The 21,719-nt window shown below is 45.1% G+C and overlaps 1 protein-coding gene across 5 annotated transcripts in view; it reads left to right on the top strand.

The window, feature by feature from the left end:
• The window catches only part of MSRA (methionine sulfoxide reductase A), a 515,786-nt gene extending 496,551 nt beyond the window's left edge, over positions 1-19,235 (top strand). For all 5 annotated transcript variants that reach the window (XM_089688761.1, XM_089688756.1, XM_089688760.1 and 2 more), the window contains one exon: positions 18,805-19,235. In XM_089688761.1, coding sequence (XP_089544887.1) covers positions 18,805-18,966 — 162 coding nt within the window. In that variant the 3' untranslated portion in view covers positions 18,967-19,235. The remainder of the gene's footprint in view (positions 1-18,804) is intronic.
• The last annotated feature ends 2,484 nt before the right edge of the window (positions 19,236-21,719 follow it).

The raw sequence follows: 21,719 nt of genomic DNA, 5'->3' as shown, positions 1-21,719 counted from the left end.
CCTGACCTCAACCCGATTGAAATGCTGTGGCATGACCTTCAGAGAGCGTTTCACACCAGACATCCCAAGAATATTGCTACACTGAAACAGTTTTGTGAAGAGGAGTGGTCCAAAATTACTCCAGATCATTGTGCAGGTCTGATCTGCAACTACAGGAAACGTTTGGTTGAGGTTATTGCTGCCAAAGGAGGGTCAACCAGTTATTAAGTCCAAAGGTTCACATACTTTTTCCTCCCTGCACTGTGAATGTTTACATGTTATGTGCAATTAAACCATGGCAACATCTAATGTTTGTTTACTATTATGTTCAGCAGACTGTGTTCTTCTATTGTTGTGACTTAGATGACGTTCAGAGCACATTTTATGCCCAATTCATGCAAAACTCCATGTAATCCCAAGGGGTTCACATACTTTTTCTTGCAACTGTAAGTAAGCACAGACATGCCTTGGACAATATTTGTCCAGCCCAGATTTCGGCTTTGAATGGTCGTACTGAAGGATTGTTGAAGCTCTATCTGCATGCTATGTAGGTGTCAGGACTGGAAGGATACATTTGTAGTTTATTCAGTGCTCTTGGGAAAGCGGACTAATGAAGTCTTTACTCCGTGCCTCTCACGCTCCATGCACTGACATAGAAAACACATTAGCAGCTTCCTCCGGGGTCTCCATTTCTGATTGAACAAAGTCGTTTGCAGTTGTTTCCCAAAGCTGCAGCTCTTTTGAGAAGCGTTCTATTCTATGTGGGGTGGTGGGGAGCGAGCGATCTGACCTTTTCTGTAGACATGGATAAAATTCCTCCGTTCTCTCTCTGGACTCCCCAGTATGGAAATAAATTACAAGTTGAAATCTCTACTTGCAGTTATCTTCATCTTTTAGTACATGGCCGCAGTCATAGCTCTCTTACACCATGGGCAACCCTGCTTTTACTATTGTATGTAGGAACATCAAGGAGCTTCGCTCCCAGCACTTGACTGTTTCCTAAGATTCTCAACCCTCCACACATTGCTAAACCCTGACACCCTTCTAGAAAAAATTGCATACATTTTTTTTTTGCATGGACACTTTATGGCCAAGAGTTTACAGACCCCTGACCATCACATCTATTTGAGTATCTTGGACATCTCATTCCAAAACCAGGGCCATTAAGAAGGAGTTGGACCGTATCGTGGCTATAAGATTCTCTACTCTACTAGGAAGATTCGAACGTGTGACTGTGGCCATTTGTGAGTTCAGGTGCTGATGTTGGAGAAGACCTGATGAGATCAGTTGAATTCCAGTTCACCCCAAAGGTATTCAGTAGGGTTGAGGTCAGGGTTCCAAGAAGGTCAAATGAGTTCCTCAATGTTCCTTGTTACACTCATCTGTTCCACAACCCAGCACCAGGTCTCCTCTCCAGGCTGCCAGAACGTATAGAGTCGACGTCACAGCCAGTCAGGAGACAGTTCTGATTGGTTCTGGTATCAAATAGCAAAGGCACAGGTGGACCAAGGTTCAAGCAATGCATCACTACGTCTAAGCCAGGCCCTTCTCCCTATACAGAACTCCAATGATGGTCGCACTCCTATGTCCTCTAATGATGCTTTCACTCCTGTGTCTTGCAGTGGCTCATGCACTTGTGTTCTCCAGTGATAGCTATACTCTGGTTCCTTCTAGTGACCCCTGCACATCTGTGTCCTCCAGTGACATCAGTACACCTGTATCTTCCAGTGACCCCTGCACTCCTGTGCCTTCCAGTTACACCTGCATTCCTGTGTCCTCCAGCGAGGCCTACACTCCTGTGTCCTTTAGTGGTGCCTGCACTCATGTGCCTTCCAGTGAGTACTGCACTCCTGTGCCTTCCAGTGAGTACTGCACTCCTGTGCCTTCCAGTGACCCCTGCACTCCTGTGTCCTCAAAGCAATGCTTTTCTCCTGTGTCCTCCAGTGATGCCTACACTCCTGTGTCCTCCAGTGATGCCTACACTCCTGTGTCCTCCAGTGATGCCTACACTCCTGTGTCCTCCAGTGATGCCTACACTCCTGTGTCCTCCAGTGACCTGTGAACTCCAATGCCTTCCAGTGACACCTGCATTCCTGTGTCCTCAAAGTGAGCCCTGCACTCCTGTGCCTTCTAGTGACCCCTGCACTCTTGTGTTCTCACAGTGATGCCTACTCTTCTGTGTCCTCCATAGATGCCTACACTCCTGTGTCCTCCAGTGACCCGTGCACTCCTATGCCTTCTAGTGACCCCTGCACTCGTGTGTATTTCAGTGACCCCTACACTCCTGTGCCTTCCAGTGACCCCTGCACGCCTGTGCCTTCCAGTGACCCCTACACTCCTGTGCCTTCTAGGGACCCCTGCACTCCTGTGTTCTCACAGTGATGCCTACGCTTGTGTGTCCTCCAGTGATGCCTACACTCCTGTGTCCTTCAGTGATGCCTACACTCCTGTGTCCTTCAGTGATGCCCACACTCCTGTGTCCTTCAGTGATGCCCACACTCCTGTGTCCTTCAGTGATGCCCACACTTCTGTGTCCTCCAGTGATGCCTACACTCCTGTGTCCTTCAGTGATGCCCGCACTCCTGTGTCCTTCAGTGATGCCCGCACTCCTGTGTCCTTCAGTGATGCCCGCACTCCTGTGTCCTTCAGTGATGCCCGCACTCCTGTGTCTTTCAGTGATGCCCACACGCCTGTGTCCTTCAGTGACTCCTGTGCCTTACAGTGAACCCCGCACTCCTGTGCCTTCAAGTGGTCCGTGTACTCCCTTGCCTTCTAGTGACCCCTGCACTCCTGTGTCCTTCAGTGATGCCTGCAACCCTGTGCCTTCCAGTGACCCCTGCACTCCTATGCCTTCCATTTACCTCTACCCTCCTGTGCCTTCCATTGACTCCTGCTCTCCTGTTGGTTCCAGTGACTCCCTCCACTGCTGTGCCTTACAGTGAACCCTGCACTCCTGTGCCTTCCATTTACCTCTACCCTCCTGTGCCTTCCAGTGACTCCTGCTCTCCTGTTGTTTCCAGTGACCCCCTCCACTCCTGTGCCTTCTAGTGTCCCCTCCACTCATGTGTCCTCCAGTGATGCCTGCACTCCTGTGCCTTCAAATAACCCCTGCACTACCGTGCCATCTAGTGACCCCTGTACTCCTGTGTCCTTCAGTGATGCCCACACCCGTGTGCCTTCCAGTTACCCCTGCTCTCCTGTGCCTTCCAGTTACCCCTGCTCTCCTGTGCCTTCCAGTTACCCCTGCACTCCTGTGCCTTCCAGTTACCCCTGCTCTCCTGTGCCTTCCAGTTACCCCTGCACTCCTGTGCCTTCCAGTTACCCCTGCACTCCTGTGCCTTCCAGTTACCCCTGCACTCCTGTGCCTTCCAGATACCCCTGCACTCCTGTGCCTTCCAGTTACCCCTGCACTCCTGTGCCTTCCAGTTACCCCTGCACTCCTGTTGTTTTCTAGTGACTCCCTGCACTCATATGTCCTCATGTGACACCTACTGGCCTGGGTCTTCAATGACCCCTGCATTCCTGCATCCTCCAATGGCTCCTGCACCCCTGCGTCCTCCGGTGATACCTGCACTCCTGTGTACCCATGACTCCAGTTTAGTACATTCTATGCATTCCAGTGACATCTATGTGCCTTGTGCACACATGACTCCAGTAAAAACTACTGAAATGTGTTCCTATTTGACCTCTATTATCCCTTAGTTTACCCTAATCAGCCCTAGTTAACTCATTTCCCCTATTTTCCCCTTCACTAATATTTTATGTTTATTTCTATTTTTCTAGCCATTAATATTTAAACCTTTTTTTTTTTTTATTTAATTTTTCTTTTCATTGGTCAATGTGGGGTGTATAGGGGCGACAGCTGAACTGATTATAGCCTTTCATGGGTACAGTCACAGCAACTATTAGTTGATCACATTGGTATATGCAAGTCGTTCGGTAGACTTAGCAGTTCTTGTATTGGCTTCGACCATGAATGTAGCTTTTTTTTTTTTTCCCTTGGTATTGCCCTTTTAAGAATTTTAATTTTGCAGAAGTTGTAGTAACACGTCTTGCTTTCCGCTGTCACATCGACGATATCTGTGCATGTTTGTGTACGTGCCGTGTGTGTAGTGTGACGGCAGCTCCCAGACCTGCCAAAAATCCCAATTTTGTGTGCCATCTGCCATAGCGGAAGGGAACACCTGTCAGGGACAGCTGCTGGACGGGGCGGTGTAGGTAAGAGGCGAATCAGTTCCACTCTCGTGTTGGCCGCGTTCAGGTAACACATGGAACGCACCGTGTAACGCCAAATGTTTCCTGCACCCTCCTTCTCACCAGGTGCAACATGGGACCATGCTGCATACCGGGTCTAGAGCTGTGTCCATACTCCCCACCCCACCAACTCTCCTATAGAAAATGTTCAGCTAAACCTTTGCTGCGAAAAAAAATGACAGTTATTTAAAGTAGATCTAACCCAATAACTAAAATTTCAAATAAGCTTTAAAGATTTCCTTTAAATATATTCTTCAATAGCCCCCCCCCCCCAAAAAAAAATAGATCAAATTCTTGTAAAAGAAGGTGTGATATCACTGTGTTGTATATAGACTATGCAGAGAGCAGAGCTGTGGGAAGGGCCCAGTTGGACCCATAAGGCAGCCCTGCAAAACCAGTGGCAGGTGCAAAGCTTCTTCTGGGTCCCTTCAGCTCCCATAGACTATACAGCTGCACCCACTAGGAGGCAAAGAGCTCCTCCTAGCCTGTGCAATGCTTGTGTTCATTTGTTTTCTATAAAGTTGTTGAAGAATTGTGGATTGATGGTATTAGGCTCAATTTCATTTATTTCTTAATAAAAGTGCATCTCTGGGCAAATATTAGCAGTTTATTACTATTGAAGCAGCTATTCTCCGCTGAGAAGAGCTAGCCAACTGACAGCAATGAATGGAAACCCTTATTCTCCCCTGAGGGCTACTATCCCACTGACACCAATGATTTAGGGGGGTATTCTTCCTTGATGGCTTTCTCCAACTGACACCAATGATTTAGGGGGGTATTCTTCCCTGATGGCTTTCTCCAACAGCAATGAATGGAAACCCTTATTCTCCCCTGAGGGCTACTATCCCACTGACACCAATGATTTAGGGGGGTATTCTTCCCTTATGGCTTTCTCCAACTGACACCAATATTTATGGGGCTATTCTTCCCTGGGGATCATGATCCTTCTGACACCAATGATTATGGCTTTTATCTTTCCTGGGGACATGATCCTTCTGACACAAAGGATTATGGGGCAATTCTTTCCTGGGGGCCATGATCCCACTGACACCAATAATTTGGGAAACTATTTCTCCCTGGTGATCACCATCTCACTGATGTTAATGAATTGAGGAGCTGTTCTTCCCTGATGGCCCTAGCCAGCTTACACCAATGATTTAAAGGACTTCACTATTCCACTGAAACAAATGATTTGATGGCTTTTCTTTCCGGGTGGAGGTGCCACATTCCCACTGACATCAATGAATTGAGGAGACCTTCTCCCCTGGAGACTATGATCCCTATGATGCCAATGAATTGAGGAGCTATTCTATCCAGGGGGCCATGATCCCATTGACACCAGTTAATTGAGGAGCTATTCTATCCAGGGGGCCATGATCCCATTGACACCAGTTAATTGAGGAGCGATTCTACCCAGGGAGCCAAAATCCCACTGATGCTGATAAACTGAGGAGCTATTCTCCCATGGGGGCACAGTCACACTGACACCAATAATTTGGAAGCTAGTCTTCCTTGATGGCCACTATCCCACTGACAGCAGTGATTTGTGAGCTATTATTCCATGGTGGCCCTATGCAAAGGCACCAATGATTTGAAGGATATATTTTCCTGGGATTCACTATTCCATTGAAACCAGTGATCTGGAGTCTAGTTACTTCTGGTAACCACAGTCTCACTGACACCATTCCCAAAAACACTTACGCCTTTGACTGACACCACGTTGTCCTTAAATCAGAATTATATTCACCTCTGCTCCTACGTGTGACCTCCACAAGCTCCATTGGCAACTCCAACATCTCACCAGCTGGTTCCGGGTTCAGGATCTTTGTCCATCTTGATTGGCCTTGCCAGCATGGCATAACTCCTGCACCCCCTGTTTCTATTCCAGGTATAGATATTTTTACCTAGTTACATTGGTACAGCTTGGACCAAAGTAACTATACATATTCCATACCCATGGGCTCCCTCTAGAATTCAGACACTGCTACTGTAGTGATCTCCACTAGCTTTTGGGTCCTGTGCCGAGTGGCTGCCTTGTAACATTGTGAACGCTGGAGGTCGCCCGTTCAGCATAAGCGCCATTCAGAGATTGCTTTTTATTTTCTCAATGAATGCAAAGCATCTTCTGATCAGTTGAGGTGGAGAGGCAGGGCAGTGACATAACACTCTCCCAGGGGCGGACTGACAACTCATGGGGCCCAGTGCAGTAGGGGATCATGGGGCCCCTGTGTCCTTGCCTACACTCAAAGCACACACAAAAAAGCCTATGAAAAGGTACCAGTGGCATTTCTTGGGGCCCCCTACTGACCTCGGGCTCTCGGGCAGTGCCTGAGTGCTCAAATGGTCAGTCTACCCCTGCACTCTCCACCTCGTCAAATCAGAGAATGTTTTGCAGGATTATGCACTACATTTGTATGAATGCACAGGGAGTCTTTTTATAAAGAAACCCTATATGTGTGAAATTATGGAGTTCTGGGGGTTTTCAATGAAGGATGCTGGTAATACTACATCATAAAAAGACATTTTAGACAATTGTGCTCTTCCAGCCTTGTGGTGAAAGTTAAGTGAAGATCCTTTTCTGTTCCAGCATGACTCTGTCCCTGTGTAAAAAGCCAGCTCCATAAAGACATAGTTTGACCAGTTTGGTGTGAAAAAACTTGAGTGTCTTGCACAGAGCCCTGAATTCAACCCTAGTGAACATCTATGGAATGAATTGGAACACCAATGGTGAGCCACATCTTCTCATCCAATGGGCCTCACAAATGGGCACAAAATCCCACAAACACCCTCCAAAATCTTGTGGAAAGTCTTTTTAGAAGACTGAAGGATGTTATAACGACAAAGATGGGCAACTCCATATTAATTGCCATGGTTTTGGAATGGGGTGTCCAACATGCTCATATAGATGTGATGTTAGGGGCCACAAACTTTTGGCCACGTAATGTATATGCAATACAAGAATCTCTTTTCTAGAAGGGTGTATGGATGTGTATTAGGAACTCATATGGCTTTCTTGGAGCTTTGACCTCAACTCTACTGAACACCATTGGGATGAATTGGGATCCAGCTATGAGCCAGATCTTCTCATCCAACATCAGCACCTGACCTCTCAAAAGGGCACAAATTAAGTCACTCTTCCAAATCTTCCTAGTAGAGTGGAGCATGTTATAGTAACAAAAAGGTCCAGCTCCATATTAATGGCTTTGGCTTTGGAATGGGATGTCCATCATTGCTCATATGAGTGTGATGGTCAGGGGTCCGTAAACTCTTGGCCAAAGGGTGTAAAGGCTTAACAAAGATGGTCAACTCCATATTAATTGCCATGGTTTTGGAATGGGGTGTTCAATAAGCTCACATAGATGTGATGGTTAAGAGTCCACAAACTTTTGGCCATGTAATGTATATGCAAACCAAGAATCTCTTTCCTAGAAGGGTGTATGGATGTGTATCAGGAACTCGTATGGCTTTCTTGAAGCTTTGACCTCAACCCTACTGAACACCTTTGGGATGAATTGGAATCCAGCTATTAGCCAGATCTTCTCATCCAACATCAGTACCTGACCTTACAAATGGGCACAAATTAAGTTACTCTTCCGAATCTTCCTAGTAGAGTGGAGCATGTTATAGTAACAAAAAGGTCCAACTCCATATTAATGGCTTTGGTTTTGGAATGGGATGTCCAAGATTGCTCATATAAGTGTGATGGTCAGTGGTCCGTAAACTCTTGGCCAAAGGGTGTAAAGACTTAACAACGTGCAGGTAACTAGGAATCTAAGAAACTAGTTCAGTCTGCGGGTGAAGCTCCTTGGTGTTCCTGCTGACAATGGAAAAAGGAGGAGGCTGTTATGACTGTTATAGGACAGGTGGGAATCATCGCCATGGCTTTGGTGGCTTTAATGACCATGGTTTTGGAATGGGATGACCAACAAGGTCATTTAGGTAGGTTGGTCATATAGCTTGCTTTCCTATTATAGCCTTTATAATACCCAGAGACCCATCATCAGACTCAGAATGAACGTGAACAACCGAAGCATCATTTATGGGTGTATATGCGTTCGAAATTGCTGCTGGCCTCATTTATCAAAAGTGTCTAAAAGCAAAACTTTCAGCAATTATTCAGCTTTAGAAAGTCATTTATTTTCAGTGCAGGTTTGGACATGAAAGAGAGAATCTGATTGGATATTGTTTACCCAGCAGTTTCTTTTCATCCTAAAAAATACAGCATCTTGGCTGACTTTAGCTACTTTTTTTTTTTCCCTGCTTATTTTATTTTGCTTTTAACTTCAAGAAATGACCAAATTATCGTGCCAACCCAATTCAGTACACATGGCATCTGGCTCGAGGACCCGTGCCAAGTCACTGCTGATCTGAAGCTGGCACAGGAACGTGTCAGATGGCATGCTGGGAAATGTATGTTGTAAAGAAAACATTCTCCGGTATGAAAGGGAAAATAAGGTGAAAGGCAATCTATAGACTTTATACAGCAGTGTGTGCACCTGAATGTGGAATACATGGGGTTATTATCCGAGTACATCTGACAACGCAACCCTCACTTATGCAGTTTTCATGCTGCTGGCAAATAATAATATACATAAAAGAAAATAATAAACTAAAATTGGTTTAGAAATGGTTGTGGAAATCGTCATTTCAGTCTCAATCCAATCCACTGAACAAAGCACATTCCCAAAGACATGCAGTGCCTTTGGCCACCAAATTGAGTGCTCCTTCCTTTCTCAACTGTTTTACCTCAGAAGGAACCCCTAAAATAATTTTCAGGTCTTGTGGAACCCTTACAAAAACCATTGGGGGTCAATGGCAAATAAAGCCTCTTAAAGTGTTACTAAACCCACAATAGTAAAATCAGTCTGTATATGCAGTAAAGCATGCTTGTTTAATTCACTGTGGACCCTAAGGGGTTAATCCCCTGCATTGTGTAAAAACACTGTTTGATCCTGACTTCTTTGATCCTCCCCTTCTTCCAGTGTCCCCCTCTTATCTCCTGATAAGACATATGATGTGGAGACACTCTGCACATGCTCAGTTTGGTATGTATTGCTAGAGAGGTTTTTTTTTTCTTGGGAGAGTACATGTGATCAGCACAGGGCCAACCAGCACTGTCCAGTCAGGGGTTCTGCATCCTCCTGAAGCAGAAAGAAAACTCCTACACGTTTTAACATGTACTCGGCTGGACACTGATAGAAGTCACAAGACTGCTCTATGCTGATGAGAAAAGGTATTTAGCAGCTTATATTTGCTAAAATAATTGCATTTCCATGTTCTGTGTATTGTGGGAGATCAGATATAGTGAATGCAGGGTCCTGGGTTTGGTAACACTTTACATTGGTAGTATATAGGAAGAATGCTCCTTACATTGGTGGTCAATGGGAAGAATGTCCCTTACATTGGTGGTCAGTGAGTAGAATTTTCCTTACATTGGTGGTCAGTGGGAAGAATGCCTCATATATTGATGATCAGTTGGAAGAATGCTCCTTACACTTATGGTCTGTGGGAAGAATGCCCCTTACATTGGTGATCAGTGAGTAGAATGTACCTTACATTGGTGATCAGTGAGTAGAATGTACCTTACATTGGTGATCAGTGGGAAGAATGTCCCTTACATTGGTGATCAGTGGGAAGAATGTCCCTTACATTGGTGATCAGTGGGAAGAATGTTCCTTACATTGATGATCAGTGGGAAGAATGCTCCTTACATTGGTGATCAGTGGGAAGAATGTTCCTTACATTGGTGATCAGTGGGAAGAATGTTCCTTACATTGATGATCAGTGGGAAGAATGCTCCTTACTTTGGTGACCAGTGGGAAGAATGCTCCTTACATTGGTGATCAGTGGGAAGAATGTTCCTTACATTGATGATCAGTGGGAAGAATGCTCCTTACTTTGGTGACCAGTGGGAAGAATGCTCCTTACATTGGTGATCAGTGGGAAGAATGTTCCTTACATTGGTGATCAGTGGGAAGAATGTCCCTTACATTGGTGATCAGTGGCAAGAATGTTCCTTACATTGGTGGTCAATGGGAACAATGCTCCTTACATTGGAGATCAGTGGGAAGAATGTCCCTTACATTGGTGGTCAATGGGAAGAATGTCCCTTACATTGGTGATCAGTGGGAAGAATGCTCCTTACATTGGTGAGCAGTAGGAAGAATGCTCCTTACATTGGTGGTCAGTGGGAAGAATGCTCCTTACATTGGTGGTCAGTGGGAAGAATGCTCCTTACATTGGAGATCAGTGGGAAGAATGCTCCTTACATTGGTGGTCAGTGGGAAGAATGCTCCTTACATTGGAGATCAGTGGGGAGAATGTCCCTTACATTGGTGGTCAGTGGGAAGAATGCTCCTTACACTGATGGTGAGTGGGGAAAAATGCCTCATATATTGATGGTCAGTGGGAAGAATGCTCCTTACACTTATGGTCTGTGGGAAGAATGCTCCTTACATTGGTGATCAGTGGGAAGAATGTTCCTTACATTGGTGGTCAGTGGGAAGAATGCTCCTTACATTGGTGATCAGTGGGAAGAATGTCCCTTACATTGGTGGTCAATGGGAAGAATGTCCCTTACATTGGTGATCAGTGGGAAGAATGCTCCTTACATTGGTGAGCAGTAGGAAGAATGCTCCTTACATTGGTGGTCAGTGGGAAGAATGCTCCTTACATTGGAGATCAGTGGGAAGAATGCTTCTTACATTGGTGGTCAGTGGGAAGAATGCTCCTTACATTGGAGATCAGTGGGGAGAATGTCCCTTACATTGGTTGTCAGTGGGAAGAATGCTCCTTACACTGATGGTGAGTGGGGAAAAATGCCTCATATATTGATGGTCAGTGGGAAGAATGCTCCTTACACTTATGGTCTGTGGGAAGAATGCTCCTTACATTGGTGATCAGTGGGAAGAATGCTCCTTACATTGGTGATCAGTGGGAAGAATGTCCCTTACTTTGGTGATCAGTGGGAAGAATGTCCCTTACATTGGTGATCAGTGGGAAGAATGTCCCTTACATTGGTGATCAGTGGGAAGAATGCTCCTTACATTGGTGATCAGTGGGAAGAATGCTCCTTACAGTGGTGGTCAATAGGAAGAATGCAACCCTTACAGATCCTCCATAGTTAGGCTGGCCATACACTATACAATTTCTGCCCAATTTCATTTAGATTTACCTTCAACTATGTAGTGCAAGAGCCCGCCTGATTGGATACAATTGAAAGTGTTGTTAGGTTTGACCTCCTATTATATGGTTTTTGGTAAATCTAAAGCAAAATTCTCAAGAAAATTGTATAGTGTATGGCCAGCCTTAGTCCTTCTGTCACCATTAGACTAGGGTCACTCTGGGACTAGAGATGAGCACATGTTTGGTTTGAACTTAGGTTTGGCCTGAACCCAGCAAACTGTTACTCCCAACAAAAATACCCAATCAGCCAAAGCTGGGACATTCCCCACCCTGCAGTCACATGTCACAAAGAGGCGAGGATGCTTATGACAATATTGACCTAATACGGTAACATGGCAATATTTAGGCTCCATGTACACTGCAGCTGATAAACTTTAGGGTTTTTTTCTTCATTTTTCTGCGTTTTTTCCAGCAGCCCCTGAACTCTCCGTAATGTTTTCCTATGTGTCCATGTACACATCATCGTTTACAGGCAGTTGAGTTTACAGTCGTTTTTTTGAACGCACCAAACTTACGTTCAGAAGTAGATTTTATCAGTGTTTCAAAACGCCAAACACTTGTAAACGCGTCTTACCGCGTTTATAAGCGTTTGCGTTTGGAAATTTTTTTTCAACTCTTCCATTTCCAGATGCTGTCCAGAGCTTTTTTCATTGTGAAAAATGCATGCAAAGCGTTTTCCCGGTACTCAAATGGACCCGGTACACCAAACTTTGAGGTTTCGCATGGAAGAAAATACGTTAGACAATGCTGCAATAATTTCTGCACAGAAATGAGCTGGAACACATCCAAACACCAGAAAAAAAAAGACAGTTAATCTCAACAAATACTGCTCTCTCTGCTTCTGCTCTCTCTTTATCTCAAAATGTCTGAAATGGTTAACTTTTTACTGTTTTTCAGTGCATTCTGGGCATTTTGGAAGGTCTCCTGAGGTTATCTTTAAAAAAGGCTTCTAAACGCAAACACTCATAAACGCGGTATGCAAACGCGGCTAAAGAGACTTTTTTTTAACCTGCGTTTTCCAGCAGTCAGTTTCCATCGTTCAGAAGTGTCTCGTGTACATGGGGCCTTATGCAGGCCATAGACTGGGAGAAAACCGGCCGAACATTTGTCCAAAAAAATAATCGGCCGATTTTCGGATCATTAGTGGCTGAATTGGTCGGCAGGTTTTCTTGATTTTGACACATTATTTTAATCGTTCATGTTGGGAAAAAAAACTTCCGATTTTCACGGCAATGATGGGCAAATCGGACGATCTTTTTCCCAATGAAAAAAATGTGCATGAGCCGTGACCAAAGAAAAAGAACATCTGTATCTATTTGTATCCATACAAATAGATACAATGTTTGCAACCGCAATACTTAGAAATGTCAAATCTATTAGCGGTGTCCCTGCAGAGAGCTCCGCTATGATATTTGACATTTAAAAGTATAAGGGTTGAAACATTGTATCTATTTGTATCCGAATAGAAACATCTGTATCCGAAATGGATACAAATAGAATATGAATAAAGAAAAAGTTGCAACATTGTATCTATTTCTTCTTCTTTTAAATGTCAAATATAGTGGAGCTCTCTGCAGGGACACCGCTATTATATTAATTGCCGGCCGTAGACGGGACGAAAATCAGCCGACTTTTTTTTTTACCAATGGTGGTAACGTCGGCTGATTGAACGAACGATTTTTCATTTTTCTAAAAAAAATCCAGACGGTTTTCTCCCTGTCTATGGCCTGCATTAGTCCATGGCCATACCCAGTATGACCTGTGGCCATATTAGGTCAATGATGTAATTGACTTTCAAATTGATTTTCGAATTTGAATTTTGAATCGATTTGAAAGTAATAGAATAGAAGAATGGAATAAAACAGAATAGAATGAAAAAGAATAGTATAGAAAAGAAATAGAACAGAAATAGAATAAAAGAATAGAATAGAAAAGGACAGACATTAACCCCTTGGCGCCGGCGCCTCCCGCCCTTTAAGGGTTTCAGAAGCCAGGATTTTAGGGTCGGCGAATCACGGCGGTCACATGATCAAGAAAGGTCTCGATCATAAAAGGAGATCAGGACCTTTCCGTGAGTACCGTACAAGTGTGCAGGGCACGCGCTCTCAGCACATATGTTTTTCTTAATTGCACGCAAATGTGCGGCCGCTCGGCGTCAAGGCCCAGACACCGGGAGGCCGCACATTTGCGTGCAGCCGGCGCCAAGAGGATAAATGAGTAGAATAGAAAATAATAGAGTACAATATAGCCACCTTCCGAAATTCAAAAGTTCAGTTTAGCATTTAAATTTCAAATTTGAAATCAATTGGAAAAGAACGAATCCGAATGTACAAAATGAATCATTCTAACGTAACGAATATGATGAAACACAATGATTAACCTAACGAACGAAACCCAAACAAAACAGTTTTTTCCGTCATGCATAGCTCTAGGTGCAATGCTCTGCAGGCTTCAGTGCAAAGAGCAGCAAATGCGCATTGATCATACGTAGTGGTGTATTTAGGTTTTGTGCTGCCCTAGGCAACACAAAAATTGGCTCCCCCCCCCCCCAGAGAGACCCTGACACAGACCAACAACACCTCAGTGCCCCCACCTGAGAGAGCCTTCCACTGCCACCACCCCCCATACACTGACAGCCCTCACCTTCACAGATCTGGACATCCCCGGGTACAAGAGTCAGGCTCTACATACACCATCAAGCAGCCCACAGCCTATCTCAGATCCCACCTGGTCCCCATGCTGCGTGTGTCCTTTCTACCATCCCTTCTTTCAGGGGGCAGCGCTGCCCCCCTGAAAGATGCTGCTGCCCCCCGGAAAATGACCAACAACACCTCAGCGCCCCAACCCCCACCTGAGAGAGTCTTCCACTGCTACCACCCCCCCCCCCCCCCCATACACTGGCAACCCTCACCTTCACAGATCTGGACATCCCCGGGTACAAGAGTCGGGCTCTGCATACACCATCAAGCAGCCCCTCTCAGATCCCACCTGTTCCCCATGCTGCGTGTGTCCCTTCTACCATCCCTTCTTTCGGGGGGCAGCGCTGCCCCCCTGAAAGATGCCACCTTAGGTGAATGCCTTGTGGTAGATACGCCCCTGATCATACGACTATGTTGCTGCATTTGCTACTTTTTTTTTTTGTGGTGGATTAAGCCGTTAGCGCTGATTTCAGAGGGAACTCCGGGTCCCGAGTCATACAAGCCTTGGACAGAGTATTTCTTTTTAACAAGAATTTCCAGAATGGTGTTCCTGGATGTTCAGGTATTAAGGTCACTGATCCAGGCTGCACCTCATTGTTAATCAGTTCAGCTTGCGATCGGCATGCTGCGATTTGCATTTTAAAATCCTTTTCAGCACGCGGATGCCACCCTTCCATAAACTCAGCCTTTTTTTTTTCCAGGCACGGAAGCTGTTAACCGCGCTTGTCGCTATTAACTGTCTATACATTATCATGTCTGAGTATGCAAAATGGGTCATCTGAGGCTGTACACAGTATGGCAGTTGTAGCTGAATGGTGTGCTGGGCAGAAATGTGTACACAGCCATCTGTCTAAAAATCTGTCAGACTTTACAGGCATGGCCCCGAACAGCCCACAGGGGCCCGAGATCCAAGTGCTGCACAGATCGTCCAACAAAGCAGAGCTCCGCATTAAAGAGAAAATTGTGTGCCCCGCAGCAAATTCATCGTCTGCTCAGCTGACTTAAAGGAACACTCCGGACAGCAATAAAAAAAGGGCCGTTATACTTGTCTGCCTGTAAAATCTATTCACCGCTGCTTGGCTCTGTCAGTAGGTTAATGCTGAACGCTGAGGCTGAAAAAAGATGTCATTCAGTTAGCGTTTCTATCTACTTTAACCAGCTCCCCCCTTCCTCTGGGACACCCCCGTCAAGAGCAATTTACTGTATATATTTCTGCTATAGGCCTGTTTATTCACCAACAACCTTGTCATTACTTAAAGCGGGATTCAACCCAAAAGCAAACATTTTATAATATTGCAGCTTACCGACTCTTACATCTCATAGCTGCATTTGTTTTCTTTTTTAGGCTTTCTTTCCTTTATTTTCACCTGGTGATCCATAGTTACATAGTTAGTGTGGCTGAAAGAAGACAAAAGTCCGTCCAGTTCAATCATTAAAATAATAAAAATAAAAGTTATAATCCTACAGTTGATCCAGCTGGTAAATCTGTTATTTTTCAAAAGAATAAGCTCCTCTGCCGATGTAGTAGTTCGAGGGTTGAGACAAACCATTTACCAGTGACAGGAGTGCTTTCAATGATTAGCTTTGTTTATTTTTATACAGAATCTATACAGTGGTAACCATTTGCACAGCACTTTGCAATAAAAGGGAGACTGTAGAGTTACAATCAGGGGCGGACTGACAACTCCTGGGGCCCAAGGGCAATAGGGGTTCATGGGGGCCCCTGTGTCCTCGCCCACACCCAAAAAAGCCAATGAAAGATATCAGGGGCATCTCATGGGACCCCTTACTGACCCTGGGCCCTCGAGCAGTGCCCGAGTGCTCGAATGGTCAGTCCGCCCCTGGTTACAATTACAATACAATAAAATACACGAGGGTTATGTAAAAGCCTTCCTAAAGAAGAAAAAACTGTTTACTGTAACTGCTTATAAAGTATTATCAGAGTTCAGCTTTGATTTGTTAGTGTATCTAAATGGGCAGCACAGTGGCTAAGTGGTTAGCACTTCCACCTGGCAGTACTAGGGTCGTTGGTTCGAATCCCAACCACAGCACCACCTGGAGTTTGCATGTTCTCCCTGTGCCTGTGTGGGTTTCCTCTGGGTACTCCAGTTTCCTCCCACACTCCAAAAACATGCTGGTAAGTGAATTGGCCCTAGTATGTGTATGTATGGATGTGAGTTAGGGACCTTAAATTGTACTCCCCTTGAAGGTTAGGGACTGATGTGAATGTACAATATATATGTAAAGCGCTGCATAAATTGACAGCGCTGTATAAGTACCTGAAATAAATAAATAATAAATCTGCTAGTCCATCTAACCCTCCCCTCAGACTGACAATGCTGCTGTCCAAAGATTCCCCCTGTGCTCCTTCATCCAGAGTGGTGTCTCACTAATGCAAAAAGCCTAACCAACCAAAAGACACAACCAAGGGGGGGGGGGCTTCCTTTTTTCTGAACTACCTGCATTTGGTTAGGAGATCTGCACTACAAGGGAGGGGGTCTGTACAGTATTTGTGGGGTCCGTACTGAGGGGGATTTGTCCTGGGAGGGTATGTATTAAAGCTGGCCATGCATGGATTGAAATTCAGCTGGTTCAGCAGGGAACGGCCGAACGTAGATCCATGTATGGGATAGCTGGTTGTACACAAGTCAACCTAACTAGCTATCGATCAACTGTGTATAACCAGCCTGTCGAGTTTTTCCCAAAACAATTGTGCCACTGGCTATAGCTGGCAACACCGATCATTGTATTATAATGGCGGGGAAGGCTCCCAGCCGGCAGAACATAATAGTGCTGCGGGAGGGATTCCCCCATCCACACATTCAATCAGCGCATTCTTTTACGATCAACCCGCTGGTATAAAAAAATGTTTAATGTGTGGTCTGCCTAAGGGGTGTCTGAACTCAGGAAGGGGGGAGAGGGAATGTCTGTACTGCAGGTGACTATACTGATGGCTGTCTGTGCTGAGGGTTACTGTGCTGGGGGGTAACTGTACTGGGAGGGGGATCTGTACTGGGGCTGTCTGTACTTGAGATGTCTATATTGTGGGATGTTTGTGCTGGGGGTGACTGTACTGAGGGGTCTCTGAGGGATGTTTGAACTGGGGGGTGTTTGTACTGGGGGTGACTGTACTGAGGGGTCTCTGAGGGATGTTTGAACTGGGGGGTGTTTGTACTGGGGGTGACTGTACTGAGGAGTCTCTGTCTGAGGGATGTTTGAACTGGGGGGTGTCTATACTGAGGCGGTCTGTACTGGAAGGTGTCTGTACTGAGGGGGTCTGTACTGGGGGCTCTATACTGTGGGTTTCTATACTGGGGGGGGAGTCTGTACTGGCGGTCTGTACTGATGAGAGTCTGTAATGGGGGGTATATTGACTGGGGGTGTCTGTATATCTGAACTGGGGGGGGGGGGAATCTGTACTGAAGGGTTAAGCTGGGTGGGGGATCTGTACTGAAGGTGTCTGGAATAGGGGTGGTCTGCACTGAAGTGTTAGGCTGGGAGGGAGATATGTACTGAGGTGGTGGCCTAGGATTGGGGATTCAGGGCTGTGGGGGTAGATTTTTACTGGGGGGCAGACTGGGACTGTTGGTTGAGATTTATACTGTGGGGAAGATTGGTTCTTGGGGGGGGTGCCACTTTATGCCTTTTTAGTTTTTTTGGGGGGTTTTTCTGTGCGGGAAGTGGGGGGGAGTGTTACAAAATGATTGGCCCCGGGTGCCAGATATTCTAGGTAAACAGGTTGATGAAGGCTGGTCTAACCCTCCCCCACTCTATCCAAAACTAAAGCTTAAAGTTTTGCCAAGCAATGCACTATAAAACGTTGTACATGTGCATGAAACACTCTTTACTGGTCCATTCTCTGCTATGTAGGTCTGAACTGGGTAAAGAACATCTCCCATGATACATTGCATACTCTCAATTTGCTGTGCCAATCAGCAGGAAGCACTGGAGGGGGCGGTTACAGGCACAATAGCTTTATATGGTGCCATGTCCTGAACTGTGTTATAGCTGCACTCCCATAACAAAGTAATAGGGTAAAAGGTTTGATTCTAATTTGTAATTTCAGAATTTCCACCTTTTAATATAATATCTGCCAATCCCTCCACTGGCTTCCCATTGCCCAACGAGTAAAATTCAAAACATTAACAACATATAAAGCCATTTATAACTCTGCCCCAAATTACATCACCAATCTTTGTCTCCAAATATCACCCAAACCATCCTCCCCGCTCCTCGCACGACCTCCTGCTCTCTAACTCCCTTGTCTCCTCCTCCTATGCTCGTCTCCAGGACTTCTCCAGAGCTTCCCCCATCCTCTGGAACTTTCTACCCCAATTTATCAGACTATCGCCTACTCTGCCCACTTTTAGGCAATCTCTGACAACGTATCTCTTCAGGGAAGCCTATCCTGCCCTCTAATAATGGAATCTTCTATTCCTCCTACCAGTCCATCCCTCACAGTTATTACCTTTTGTACCACCAGCCACTCCCTCTTAGATTGTAAGCTCCCAGGAGCAGGGCCCTCCTATCTCTCTTGTATTGAACTGTATTGTTGCTGTATTGTCTCCCGTTATATAGTAAAGCTCTGAGCAAACTGTTGGCGCTATATAAATCCTGTAAAATAATAATAATATCCTGCTAATTAGTCAGACTGGCCTTCTTAATTTCCATGTATTTTTTCTTACAGGAGTTGACTGCGAAAGGATATGGAAATATTACCACTGAAATCCAAGAGGCGACCTCCTTCTATTATGCTGAGGATTATCACCAGCAGTATCTGAGCAAGGTACCCAATGGGTACTGTGGACTGGGCGGGACTGGTGTCTCCTGCCCAATCGGTCTCAAGTAATACATGATAACATAATGTAGGGTTAGGTGCCTGCTCCCAGCATGTCTCCTCAACGTTGGTGGGCAGTGCATGATGGAGCTTCTAGTTTATCACCAGATCAGTTGACTTACAGCCATTATCTTTTTGAGCTTTCCACCAAAAATGCCATTTCTCAGGACAATACATGTATGCAGCAGCATTGATAATCTGGACTTTCCTTCAAGCTTTACTGTTGAATAGTCACATTACTTACTGCAAACAATAAATGTATTTGCTATGGGAAACAGCCACCACGTGTGAATCCTTTTTCATCAATCAGCTCCATTCTAAATAACATCTTGTACTAATGAACTCATGTTGAAGGGAATCTGTTATGTGCCAGAAGAAGACCTTAGTGGCCACTGATTAAAAGGATGGCAGGAGTACCTGTTAGCCTCCTCAACAGCAGATTATTCAATAAGAAGACTTCAGTCGCCAATACAAAGGTGCCCATTGGATAGTAGGATGACTGGAGCACCAGCTAGGTCCTTCACCTTCGGATTATCAAATGAGAAAACCTCAGCAGCCGTTATAAAGGTGCCCATCAAATAGTGGGATGACATGAGGCACAGGTTAGCCTCTTCATCGTCTGATTATCCAGTGATAGGACCTCAGCAGCCGCTAGAAAGGTGTCCATTAAATATGACAAGAGGCACCAGTTAGTCTGTTCAACATCTCATTATGCAATAAGACCTGAGTGATCATTAGAACTGTTCCCATCACCTCGATGAATCCCTAAAACGTACTTAAATGGCTTCTCCTTGCCATTCCTATGTTCAGATTCCATAGAGACCAGCAGCATGATACTTCCCAGGAATCCCCCTCCCACCCCTTTTCCTCCCCTGGTTTTCCTCTACCTCTAAACTTGGTGCTTATATCTTTTTTGGGTGTCTCTCGCCTTTCCCCCTCACCCATGTCATCATATCCCCCAGCGGGTGGTGGCTTCTTTCATCTTAACACTGCATCTGTCAAGGATCCGGGTATGACCAGAGATGTGTGGACCGACACAGGGAAACGCAGACTTCAGGTATAGTATAAAACAATACAATTTATTAAAGGCTAAACAATACAAAAACGCAGTCCAAGGCTAAACATAAACACAGTGCAAACAAACCAAACCTCCAACAGATAACAATATGTACAACACCAAATGTAGTCAGGTGGGCCGGGTCGGTAGGTAACGGGCAGACAAGGTACAAGGAGCAGGCGGAAGAGTGGTCAGGAATAGCCGAGGTCGGTACAGGCAGAGTTCGTGCAGAGGCAGGATCAAAGCAAAGTCAGGATCAGGCAGGAAGCAGACAGGTGCAGTTACAGGGGCTCATGGGAACAATACACCAAGGCACTGACTGCAGGCCTGGCCATTCCTTAAATACACCTCCTGCAATCAGCCTCAGGTGATGGCTTGATTGCAGGAGTGAGCTTCTGGCTGCTGAGCACCCGCTGGCCAGCCCTGGTACTGCAGCCCACACGGCAGGTGAGTCCCACCACCAGTGGTGAATCCATTCCTGACAGCATCTATGACAATGGTTCCAAGTGGATCCCTCACCCTGTCCTAACATCCACCAACCCTTTACTTTGTTGTTATGGGATACATATCTGGTTTATTTCATTGTTCCTTTCCTTGAAATTTCTAAATACATTTTAAGAACAAGAAAGGTTCCCATCAAATACTGAGTTGACAGAAACACAGTTTTCCTCCCCAACATCTAATCAAATGATAAGTCCTCAGCAATCAATAGAAAGGTATTCATTGAATAATAGGATGATAGGAGCACCAGTTAGCCTCTTCACAACTTGATCAACCAATAAGTCGTCAAATTGGCCGATTTTCGTCCCATCTACAGCCAGCATTTAACCCCATAATTACTTCTGTCCCTTGCAGAGAGCTCCGCTATTATATTTTACATGAAAAAGTCTTGCGGTTGCAACAGTGTATCCATTTGTATCCATTTTGGATACAAATGTTTTTATGCAGATACAAATGGATACATTGTTGCAACCGCAAGACTTTTTCATATAAAATATAATAGCAGACTGGAATTCTTCTTTTTTTTCTTTTTTCTTTCAGGTCACGGCTCATGCACAGATTTTTTATTAGTAAAACGATCGGCCGATTTGCCCATCATTGCCGGGAAAATTGGCCGATCGTCAAAATCGGCCACAAATTTTCCAACATGCCCGATAAAAAAATGTGCAAAAATAAATAGAGACAATGGACATAAAATGAGTGACACCACAACAAGGTCCAACACAGGGATCTGAATCAGGCTTAAAGTAAAGCAGACCATAGACGGGTCAAAAACTGTCCGTTTTTAAAAAAAAAAAACAAAACGAAAAATCGGTCATTCGATCGGCTGACGTTACCACCAACGGTCAAAAAATTGGCCGATTTTCGTCCCGTCTACAGCCGGCATTTAACCCCATAATTACTTCTGTCCCTTGCAGAGAGCTCCGCTATTATATTTTACATGAAAAAGTCTTGCGGCTGCAACAATGTATCCATTTTGGATACAGATGTTTTTATTCAGATACAAATGGATACATTGTTGCAACCGCAAGACTTTTTCATATAAAATATAATAGTGGACTGGAATTCTTCTTCTTTTTTTCTTTTCTTTTTCAGGTCACGGCTCATGCACAGATTTTTTATCAGTAAAACGATCGGCCGATTTGCCCATCATTGCCGGGAAAATTGGCCGATCGTCAGAATCGGCCACAAATTTTCCAACATGCCC

The sequence above is a fragment of the Staurois parvus genome, unplaced genomic scaffold (assembly GCF_062004578.1).
Source record: "Staurois parvus isolate SC_StPar_1 unplaced genomic scaffold, SC_StPar_1.0 ptg000453l, whole genome shotgun sequence".
NCBI classification, from domain to species: domain Eukaryota; kingdom Metazoa; phylum Chordata; class Amphibia; order Anura; family Ranidae; genus Staurois; species Staurois parvus.
This window is presented reverse-complemented; position numbering and strand designations above follow the sequence as displayed.